Source organism: Odocoileus virginianus, unplaced genomic scaffold (assembly GCF_023699985.2).
Source record: "Odocoileus virginianus isolate 20LAN1187 ecotype Illinois unplaced genomic scaffold, Ovbor_1.2 Unplaced_Contig_9, whole genome shotgun sequence".
Taxonomy (NCBI): Eukaryota; Metazoa; Chordata; class Mammalia; order Artiodactyla; family Cervidae; genus Odocoileus; species Odocoileus virginianus.
The window spans coordinates 414,446-426,702 of NW_027224326.1; the positions used below are offsets into that span (position 1 = coordinate 414,446).

General features: G+C 41.6%; 1 protein-coding gene across 5 annotated transcripts in view; it reads right to left on the minus strand.

Moving 5' to 3' along the window:
• OCA2 (OCA2 melanosomal transmembrane protein) overlaps positions 1–12,257 on the minus strand; it is a 310,825-nt gene that overhangs the window by 23,514 nt on the left and 275,054 nt on the right. For all 5 annotated transcript variants that reach the window (XR_011486403.1, XM_070463932.1, XM_070463928.1 and 2 more), the window contains one exon: positions 3,391–3,484. Coding sequence is in view for 4 of the 5 variants with exons in the window: in XM_070463932.1 (XP_070320033.1) it covers positions 3,391–3,484 (94 nt within the window). In the remaining variant the exon portion in view is untranslated. The remainder of the gene's footprint in view (positions 1–3,390; positions 3,485–12,257) is intronic.

Here is a 12,257-nt window from a genome sequence, read left to right on the forward strand (position 1 = left end):
AACTTAAAAGCTTTTGCACAACAAAGGAAACTATAAGCAAGGTGAAAAGACAGCCCTCAGATTGGGAGAAAATAATAGCAAACGAAGCAACAGACAAAGGATTAATCTCAAAAATATACAAGCAACTCCTTCAGCTCAACTCCAGAAAAATAAATGACCCAATCAAAAAATGGGCCAAAGATCTCAACAGACATTTCTCCAAGGAAGACATACAGATGGCTAACAAACACATGAAAAGATGCTCAACATCACTCATTATCAGAGAAATACAAATCAAAACCACAATGAGGTACCATTATACGCCAGTCAGGATGGCTGCTATCCAAAAGTCTACAAGCAATAAATGCTGGAGAGGGTGTGGAGAAAAGGGAACCCTCTTACACTGTTGGTGGGAATGCAAATTAGTTCAGCCACTATGGAAAACAGTGTGGAGATTTCTTAAAAAGCTGGAAATAGAACTGCCATATGACCCAGCAATCCCATTTCTGGGCATACACACCAAGGAAACCAGATCTGAAAGAGACACGTGCACCCCAATGTTCATCGCAGCACTGTTTATCATAGCCAGGACATGGAAGCAACCCAGATGCCCATCAGCAGACAAATGGATGAGGAAGCTGTGGTACATATACACCATGGAATATTACTCAGCCATTAAAAAGAATTCATTTGAATCAGTTCTAATGAGATGGATGAAACTGGAGCCCATTATACAGAGCGAAGTAAGCCAGAAAGATAAAGACCATTACAGTATACTAACACATATATATGGAATTTAGAAAGATGGTAATGATAACCCTATATGCAAAACAGGAAAAGAGACTCAGATGTATAGAACAGACTTGTGGACTCTGGGAGAAGGCGAGGGTGGGATGTTTCAAGAGAACAGCATTGAAACATGTATATTATCTAGGGTGAAACAGATCACCAGCCCAGGTTGGGTGCATGAGACAAGTGCTCGGGCCTAGTGCACTGGGAAGACCCAGAGGGATTGGGTGGAGAGGGAGGTGGGAGGGGGGACTGGGATGGGGAATACATGTAAATCCATGGCTAATTCATTTCAATGTATAACAAAAACTACTGTAATGATGTAAAGTAATTAGCCTCCAACTAATAAAAACAAATGGGAAAAAAAAACCACCCAAAAAAAGAAAGGAAAAAAATATATAAATATTTTTTAAAAAGAAAATACATACAAATTCAGCAAAAAAATAAAATCTACAACAATAAATGCTGGAGATGGTGTGGAGGAAAGGGAACCCTCTTGCACTGTTGGTGGGAATATAAATTGATCAGCCACTATGGAAGATAGTATGGAGATTCCTTAACAAACTAGGAAGAAAATGACCATATGACCCAACAATCCTACTACTGGGCATATACCCAGAGAAAATAAGAATTGAAAAAGCAACATGTACCTCAACGTTCATTGCAGCACTATTTAAAATAGCTGGGACATCGAAGCAACCTATATGTTCATCGACAAATGAATGATTAAGGAAGCTATGATACATATATAAAATATTACTGGAATATTACTGTCATAGAAAGGAAAGCATTTGAGTCAGTTCTAATGAGATGGATGAACCTAGAGCCTATTGTACAGAGTGAAGTAAGTCAGAAAGAGAAAAACAAATATTGTATATTAACACATACATATGGAATCTAGAAAGATGGTACTGATGAACCTATCTGCAGGCAGCAGTGGAGACACAGACATAGAGAACAGACTTGTGGACACAGGATAGGAGGGAAGGAGAGGGTGGGACAAATGGAGAGAGTAGCATGGAAACATATACATTACCATATGTAAAATAGATAGCCAGTAGGAATTTGCTGTATGACACAGGGAACTCAAACCAGGGCTCTGTGACAACCTAGAGGGGTGGGATGGGGTGGGAGGTGGAAGGGAGGTTCAAAGGGAGGGGACGTGTGTACTCTTTGGTTGATGCATGTTGATGTATGGCAGAAACCAACACAATTTTGTAAAGCAATTATCCTTCAATTAAAAATATATAAATTGTAAAAAGAATCCCAATCAATAAATGTTTAATCATATTTTAGGTTATTAGCCATATAAATGGTCCATGTTAACTTCTTTCCTTGACAATCCCCTCTCTTCTATTCATTCTACATGTTCTGGGTGAATAAGAATCAGTCCAGGAAGCTTCTCATTCTTTGAGAACCAGCTCAAAACTTCCCTCTCTGGAGAGCCATTCCTGACTTTCCTCCAGCCTCTATGGTGCCCCCCGAGCACTCTGTGTCCATGGCCATAAGAGGAACCACTTATATTGCAATCTTAACTTACGTGATTGTCTCCCCACTCAGGAAGACAATGTCAGCATATAATAGTAGAAGATGCTCATTAAGGTTTAATGAGCAAAATTCTGCACAGTGGACATATTTCCTGGTGTCTCTGGATTCTGTTCCTATCACTGATACTAAATGTAGTTGTGAATGCAGTTGTTGCTTTTCCTGGGGCTGATTTCAGATGGGGGGCATTTTAACAAACCTAAACTCAGAATGTGAGGCCTCGGTTGCTGAATTAGGTGAACTAGCTGTCTCCAGAAATCATAGCAACTTCACTGAATGACATTAGTCGCCCTCTGCAAACTAGAAGATACACTAAAAACAAAGCTGTTGATTTAAGAGTTAGAGACCAATCAAAGAACAAAGAAAGCTAGATTACCTAAGCATACCTGGAAGCAAAAACAAAAATTTTAAAGGTATCTATTGTGTTTATCTAAGATTTTTTCACAATCCTCTTGTGTTCCCAAAGGTGATTAGGTCTCATTCCAATACAATCACATCCAAACCCCTGTGTTTATTCACAGAGGTTAGTCTCTCCTGACACTTCATCTAATTGACTTTTTAATGCCTCCAAAAGACAAAACACTCCTCCGGCCCAAAAAAACTTTTAAAAATTCTTCTTATTATTCTCACATTAGAGTCTCTACTTCTTAGCTCACACATTCATCACTTTACCTACCATCACCCACAACACACACTCCTTAAAAAAGGGAATAAGAAGTTGCCACTGAGGATGGTTTCTGATTCAAAATCTGCTTCTAAACCTTAGTCACTAAGCCACATTGGCATGCAGTGTGGAAAGACATTAACTTTGAGGTGTCAGTAATGACCATCCTCAGGCCACAGGCTTAGAATGTCAGGGGCAGTTCTTCAGAGAATGGGAAGTAACATACTTTGCAGAGGAACTGGGCAGGGCTAGAACTCTCCAGTCAATGGTGAAGATGGGTTTCCACTTAGGAAATCACAAACTATTCTTACTTTACTTATTCTTACTTTATTTTCAACCTGGCATTCATTAATCATCACTTCAGGCTCACCATAATGTCTGGGGACCCTCCCTCAAATCCAATACCCCCTTACCTCCCAGACAGGCACCAAGGGCCAGCGCATACATGAGTGGTGGAGCAGGCAGGCTGACATCAGGGTCTCTGCTCAGGTTTAGGAGCACGGGAATCTGTGGAGGAAAAGGACACTGAAATCATGTTCATGAAAGCCCAGAGGAGTTACCCATTCTGTGACCAACTTGCAAAATCCAAAGCACTTTGTTATCACTCAAACTGAACAGAGCACAGGACGTTCAAAAGGAAACATAAGTGAACTTGAGTTTGAGCCTATGAGTAAGTCTTTGTTTCCAGCCACATGACCAACTGGTCCTCCTTCTTCTCAGTTGTCCCAAGCAACTGTGGATCTTACATGGGGTGAAGTTGCATAGAATCTCACACATTGCTGGGGACTAAAATCATCTAACCAGTATATATTATCCCTGCAGTGGACCACCTCCTACATTAACTCTATGCATACATCATCTTATTTAATTCTTAAACATCCTCCAGGTGTGTTTGCTATTCCCTCAATCAATAGATAGGGACATCAAGACTTGGAGAGATGCAGATCTCTTAAACGGCCAAGCTAGACTTGATTTCTGGTTCCAAATGGCATGCAGGTAAACCTTTCTCTGAGGAATTTGTGTTCCATAAACATGCCCCCTTTTGACTCATGCTGATAATGAAGCCCAGAAGAACACAAAATCTCTGGGCCTGTTTCCAGTATGCTCAGGAGATATTGTTCCATGTTATCACTGGTAGGTACCTCAGCCCATTAGAGGTTAAAGAGGGCCCCTGGACCTTCTGCCTTGGGACAGTTGCCTTGTATGGACCTCTGTGAAGAGCATGAGGAGGAGGGCTCCAACAGTAACACATCTGGAAAGGGCTACCCAAAATCACAGACAGCAAAACACCATGTGCATGCACACAAGCTCACTTCAGTCATGTTTGTGCAATGCTATGGACTGTAGCCTGCCAGACTGCTCTGTCCATGGGACTTCTAGGCAAGAATATTGAAGTGGGCTGCTTTTTCCTTCTCCAGGGGATCTTCCTGAGCCAAGGATTGAACCCCCGTCTCTGGCTTGGCAGGTGGATTGTTTACCAATAAGCCACCTGTGAAGTCCTCCTATCAAAAATTACTTTAAATGTAATGGATTAAATTCTCCAATCAAAAGGCACAGAGTGACTGAAGGAATTAAAAAAAAAAAAAACTATATGCTACACAGGACATATATTGACTCAAAGTAGCGTGATGGGAAAAGATATCCATGCAAGTAGAAAGAAAGCAGAAGTAGCTTTTTCATATCAGACAAAATATACTTTAAGTCAAAAATGATTAGAAGACCAAAAAAGTCATTATATAAGGGGGTCAATTCATCCATAGATTATTACAATTGTGAATATATGTGCACCCTACAACAGAGTACATAATTATATAAAGCAAATATTAAGAGATCAATGTATTTCAATACCTTATTTTAATCAATAAACAGATCATCCACACAGAAAATCAATGAGGAACTATGGAGCTGAACACTTTTAAGAAAATGGACCTAACAGTCATATGGGCTTCCCTGGTAGCTCAGCTGGTAAAGAATACACCTGCAATGCAGGAGACCTCGGTTCAATTCCTGGGTCAGGAAGATCCCTGGAGAAGGGATAGGCTACCCACTCCAGTATTCTTGGGCTCTCCTGGTGGCTCAGCTGGTAAAGAATCCACCTGCAATGAGGGAGACCTGGGTTCAGTCCCTGGGTTGGGAAAATCCCCTGGAGAATGGAAGGGCTACCCACTCCAGTATTCTTGCCTGGAGAATTCCATGGACCATATAGTCCATGGAGTCACAAAGAGTTGGACACGACTGAGTGATTTTCACTTTCACATTCAACAGTCACGTATAGAACATTCCATCCAATAGCAGCAAAATGCACATTCTTCTCAAGCACACTCTGAGCATTCTCCAGGATAGATCATTTGTTAAGCCACAAAACAAGTCTTAAGAAATTTAAGAAAAGTGAAATCATATCAATTCTCTTTTCCAATTACAATGGTGTGAAACTCAATATCAATAACAATAAAAAAACTGAAAAACTCAAAAATACAGAAATGAATGTTGGAAATGAAGCTACATGCCCCTTAAGCATCAGTGGGTCAAAGAAGATCAAATTTTTAAATTTTGAAAATCTAACTTTTGGAAATTTTTAAAATCTAGACAAAAATGGAAACACAGGACACGAAAAGTTGTGAGATACAGCAAAAAAGTGGTTCTAAGAGGGAAGTTTATAACAAATGACGACATTAAGAAAAAAGATGGACTTGGTGCTCAGTAGTAAAGAATCTGCCTGTCACTGCGGGAGACACAGGAGACATAGGTTCGATACCTGGGTGAGGAAGATACCCTGGAGAAGGAAATGACAACCCACTCATGTATCTTTGCTTGGAAAATTTCATGAACAGAGGATACTGACAGGCTACAGCCCATGAGGTTGCAAAGAGTTGGACATGACTGAGCACACACACATACACACACACACGCACTCACTCCCTTGTGGTCTGGTGGCTAAGAATACACCTGCCAATGCAGGGGATATAAATTTCATCCCTGCTCTGGGAAAATTCTACATGCCATGGGAATTCTAAGCCCGTGAGCCAAAACTACAGAGCCTGTACAAGTCCATGAAATTCTCCAGGCCAGAATACTGGAGTGGGTAGCCTTTCCCTTCTCCAGGGGATCTTCCCAACCCAGGGATTGAACCTAGGTCTCCCCCACATTGCAGGTGGATTCTTTACCAGCTGAGCCACAAGGGAAGCCCAAGAATAATGAAGTGGATAACCTATCCCTTCTCCAGCGGATATTCCCAACCCAGGAATCGAACTAAGGTCTCTTGCATTGCAGGAGGATTCTTTAACAACTGTGTTATTAGGGAGCACTTTTCTATGTATGAGAAGACGCAAGAGTCTGCACTTACTAAAATCATTTTGTTGATATCCATGTCACCTATCTGGGGCCAGTATCCTGTGTTTTCACTTCCTGAGTTTCCTCAGGGCTCACCGTAAGGGATGGCTACAGTCTGATGGCTGCTAAATGACAGATATTCTTTTCTTTCCTGAGTTTCCTCAGAGCTCACTGGCTCGTGCTGATGACTATGACATCCTTGTTTACTGATATGGAAGGAAATATTTCATATCTCAAAATATTTCACTTCAGGAAATATTCAATTTCTTATGCATAAATTACCACTTTTTAACTCTATATCCTGTACAGGAATAGTAATATTTTAAAATTTAAAATCATCTGAGATTTCTTCTTATTTAAGCAAATGAGACTGAAAAGATAGATTTAAGTTAAGAAAGATTGTCAGGGAATTCTCAGTCATTAGCAGTGTATTTTAGTTTTCCCATATAGTCTCTAAGGCAGTGCTCTGGGAAGCCTAAAATAACTGCTCACAAAAACAAATCTGGGCTCACATGTAGCTCCCACAACTCCCTGACAACTGCAGGTAAGAGAAGAGGAAAGAAGGAGAGGTGGGCAGATATCAAAGGGATTTTCTTCTATGGAAATATTTGTTAAAATATTGAAATATTTCCACACCAGTTGATCAAGAGTCATCATCTGAGACCCTGCCCCTCAACTAAAACATTGGCTGGCATTTCTAGTCATTGGAAATGGTGACATTATCTGCCAGTTTTCTAACACTGTTGAATAAAATTTCCACATTTGTTAAATCTCATGAACATGCATGCTGTTGACCTGGAGAATGACCCTGTCTAAAGCTATATTCTTACAGCAGAATAAGGTTTAACTGAAACACAGGCAGTTCTGCAAACCTGACAGCAGAAGGTCCAGTCACTGCTCCTGTGTTTTCTCTTCATGTATGATGGCCATAAGTGAGCAAACCTATTTCTACCCTTGGATTGATCTGACATTTCTATAAAATGTTCTTGGGTATCCTTGTCCAGTCCTCCAGGAAAATAGCAGAACTGAGAATGTGGAGATTTCACCAAAATAAAAATGCACATAGCAGCCAGACCTTGATCATGCCACTCCTCAAGACTAATGCAGTAAGAACTAGGTACTTTAAGGGATGTTTGGTTGCATCTGGCCCCACAAATAGCTCAAGAAACCATAATTTATAGAGTAGAAGATGCGCTACCCTTCTAGGAATGCCCAAACTCTGTAGGTCCATGTAAGACAGGTCAGACCACAAAGATTCCCTAATGCAAAGCATGAGGCATTGGAGTTCTTTCTACTCCAGCCAAGTGTGCAGAGGGACACAGATTACTGCTGATATCTCATACAAAATCCAAGTCCCCCTTTCTCAACACACCCCAAGGTCAGAGGACCTCTCAACTGTGCAGTGTGAAGATGCTCCTAGTTGGAAGAAGGGATGTGTAGAGGGCAGGAGTTATCCTCTCAGGCAGGAAACCTAAATCACCTCCCCAGGACACATTTATTTCATTGCATCTGTCAGAGGCAAGAACCAGTGGGAGATATCTATATACACACAGATTTTTTTTTATAAAGACAACTGGGGGGCTGAAATTGAGAAAATCCCATATCCACAAGGTGTGCAGCAAGGAGGGAAAGGTGATGAATACCTATAGTCCACAGGGTGGTAGTCGGGAAGTAATATCCAAGGGAAGCAGAGCATCTGAAACTGACTGAGTGGGACCCTGTGGAGCTCCAGGGCACAAAAACCCTTCTCTGTCCCATTCCCAGAGTCCCAAAGTGCAGGCTCAAACAGTTGCTAATCAGGGAGGGGAGGGGATATAGAGATAAGGGAGGAGCATTCAAGAAATAATAGTGCAGCCTTGGGGCAGGGTTCTGGTTCCCCCTCAAGGGATACATCTAACAATATTTCTTACTTCTTCTGCCAAAATAAAACTCCCACCAAGTGGAAGGAAAATGTTAACTACTTGACGTAGCATTCTTCATTCCAAAAGTCAGTTTGGGGGAGGAGCCAAGATGGCGGAGGAATAGGACAGGGAGACCACTTTCTCCCCTACAAATTCATCGAAAGAACATTTGAACACTGAGCAAATTTCACAAAACAACTTCTGATCGCTAGCAGAGGACATCAGGCGCCCAGAAAAGCAGCCCATTGTCTTCGAAGGGAGGTAGGACAAAATATAAAAGATTAAAAAGGGAGTCAAAAGAGCTACAGATGGAGACCCGTCCCGGGAAGGGAGTCTTAATAGAGGAAGTTTCCAATCACCAGGAAACCCTCGCACTGGCGGGACTGGGGAAAGTTTTTGGCAATCTAACTGGGAGGAAAAATTAAACAAGGCCCACAGATTACTTGCCTAAAAGCAACTCCCAGCAGAAAAGTACCCCAGATGCCCATACCCGCCAGCAACAAGCGCGGGCGGAACGGAGAGGAGTGGGCAGCATTGCTTAGGGTAAGGACCGGCCCAAAGACCCTGAGAGCAATTGGAGGGAGCTTTTTTAAACCGTGGGATAGCAAGGGTCAAAATAACCGGCCTGAACACACTGCCGGCGGTTCGCAAAACAATGGGACTGAGAAACGCCAGAGAAGAGCCGGCCCATCCCCTCTGGAGGTAGGAGGCAGTGGGGAGGGGGAAAGGGCAAACTCAGCCCCTGAGAAGCCACACCCTCCCACACTGCAAACAGGCCCCCGGTTCCTATCTAAAGACTTCCTGAGACCCGACTGGCGGTGCGTGCTGGGGCCGCGGAGGGAAAAAGCGCGCCGTACCCGGGGAGAGTGCGCCCAAGCCTCTGGCTGCCTGAACCGCTCAGGCCGGGGAAGGCACAAAACGCAGGCGCAACCGAATCCGCGCTTTTGTGGAGTACCCGAAAACTGGAACCGCACTCAACGCAGGGCCCGCTCCATATAGAGCAGCCGGGAGCCTGAGCACTGTAGACAGGGAAACCACTGACACCCGTGAACGGGGCAAACCCAGTGTGGCCGGAACACGGTGAGTGCTATCCACACAGAGCGGTATCTGTCTGCAGCGCCCCGCCCTCCCCGTAGCAGGACTGAACTGAACTGAACTAGCGAAGGTAAATAAGAGATCACCTCCGCCCGCCTGTGTCAGGGCAGAAATTAGACACCGAAGAGACAGCAAATAGAAGCCAAATAAACAAAGGGAACCGCTTCAGAAAGGACCAGTGCAACAGATTAAAATCCCTGAAGGTAACACCGACTACACCGGAAGGGGCCTATAGATATTGAGAAGTGTAAGCTGGAAAGAGGAGCTATCTGAAATTGAACTGAACCTACACTGACCGCAACAGCTCCAGAGAAATTCCTAGATATATATGTATTATCTTTTTTAATTTAAAAAAAAATTTTTCTTTCCTTTTTTTTTTTTCTCTTTTATTTTCTTTTAAAATTCCCTATTACTCCCCCATTACTCCTCAACTTTCATTTTCATATATTTTTACGATTTTTTTAATTAGGGAAAAAAATTTTTTTTTTCTTTTTCTTGTTTTTCTCTCCTATTTCCTTTTAAAGTCCTCTAATACTCCTCTATTATTCCTTAATTTTCATTTTCATTTCACTATAACCTTGCCAAAAAAAAGAGAGAGAGAGAAACCCTATTTTTAAACCGAAATTCATATACATTTCTAAATTTTTTGTGTGTTTTTGTTTTTAAATATTGTATTTCAAAGAGTCTAACCTCTACACTAGATTTTTAATCTTTGTTTTTCAGTATGTGATATAAATTTTGGACATTTAAGAATCCAATATTCAGTTCCCATTTCTATTCAGGAGTGTGGTGATTACTCTCCCACTTTTGACTCTCCTGTTTTCTACCTCAGAACACCTCTATTTCCTCCTTTCCCCTTCTCTTCCCAATCCAACTCTGTGAATTCGTGTGGGTTTCTGGGCTACGGACAACACTTTGGGAACAGATAACTGTGTAGATGTCTCTCTCCTCTTGAGTCCCCTTTTTCTCCTCCTGCTCACCTCTATCTCCTTCCTCCCTCTCCTATTCTTCATGTAACTCTGTGAACCTCTCTGGTTGTCTCTCACGGTGGAGAATCTTTTCACCATTAACCTAGAAGTTTTATTATCAGTGCTGTATAGTTGGAGAAGTCTTGAGACTATTGGAAGAATAAAACCGAAATCCATAGGCAGGAGACTTAAGCCCAAAACCTGAGAAAACCAGAAAACTTCTGACGACATGGAACATTAAGGAATAAGAGACCATCCAAAAGCCTCCATACCTACACCAAAACCAACCACCACCCAAGAGCCAATAAGCTCCAGTACAAGACATACCACACAAATTCTTTAGCAACGCAGGAACATAGACCTGAGTGTCAACATACAGGCTGTCCAAAGTCACACCTAACACATAGACCCATCACAAAACTCATTACTGGACGACGCTCCATTGCACTCCAGAGAGAAGAAATCCAATTCCACGCACCAGAACTCTGACACAAGCTTCCCTAACCAGGAAACCTTGACAAACCAATCGTCCAACCCCACCCACTGGGTGAAACCTCCACAATAAAAAGGAACCACAGACCACAAGAATAGAGAAAGCCCACTTCAGACACAGCAATCTAAACAAGATGAAAAGGCAGAGAAATACCCAACAGCTAAAGGAACATGAAAAAAGCCCACCAAGTCAAACAAAAGAGGAGGAATAGGGAATCTACCTGAAAAAGAATTTAGAATAATGATAATAAAAATGATCCAAAATCTTGAAAACAAAATGGAGTTACAAATAAATAGCCTGGAGACAAAGATTGAGAAGATGCAAGAAAGGTTTAACAAGGACCTAGAAGAAATTTTTTAAAAAGTCAATTAAAAATTAATAATGAAATAAATGAGATCAAAAACACTCTGGAGGGAACCATGAGTAGAATCACAGAGACAGAAGATAGGATAAGTGAGTTAGAAGATAAAATGGTGGAAATAAATGAAACAGAGAGGAAAAAAAGAAAAAAGAATCAAATGAGGACAACCTCAGGGAACTCTGGGACAATGTGAAATGCCCCAACATTCGAATCATAGGAGTCCCAGAAGAAGAAGACAAAAAGAAAGGCCATGAGAACTTACGCGAGGAGATAATAGCTGAAAACTTCCCTAAAATGGAGAAGGAAATAGCCACCCAAGTCCAAGAAACCCAGAGAGTCCAAAACAGGATAAACCCAAGGCAAAACACCCCAAGACACATATTAATCAAATTAACAAAGATTAAACACAAAGAACAAATATTAAAAGCAGCAAGGGAGAAACAACAAATAACACACAAAGGGATTCCCATAAGGATAACAGCTGACCTATCAATAGAAACCCTTCAGGCCAGAAGGGAATGGCAGGACATACTTAAAGTAATGAAAGAGAATAACCTACAACCTAGATTACTCTTCCCAGCAAGGATCTCATTCAGATATGAAGGAGAACTCAAAAGCTTTACAGACAAGCAAAAGCTGAGGGAATTCAGCACCACCAAACCAGCTCTTCAACAAATACTAAAGGATCTTCTCTAGACAGGAAACACAGAAAGGTGGTATAAACGTGAAACCCAAACAACAAAATAAATGGCAACGGGACCATATCTATCAATAATTACCTTAAATGTAAATGGGTTGAATGCCCCAACCAAAAGAAACAGGCTGGCTGAATGGATACAAAAGCAAGACCCCTATATATGCTGTCTACAAGAGACCCACCTCAAAACAAGGGACACATACAGACTAAAAGTGAAGGGCTGGAAAAAAATATTCCATGCAAATGGAGACCAAAAGAAAGCAGGAGTCACAATACTCATATCAGATAAAATAGACTTCTCAAATAAAGGCTGTGAAAAGAGACAAAGATGGACACTACATAATGATCAAAGGATCAATCCAAGAAGAAGATATAACAATTATAAATATATATGCACCCAACATAGGAGCACTGCAATATGTAAGGCAAACGCTA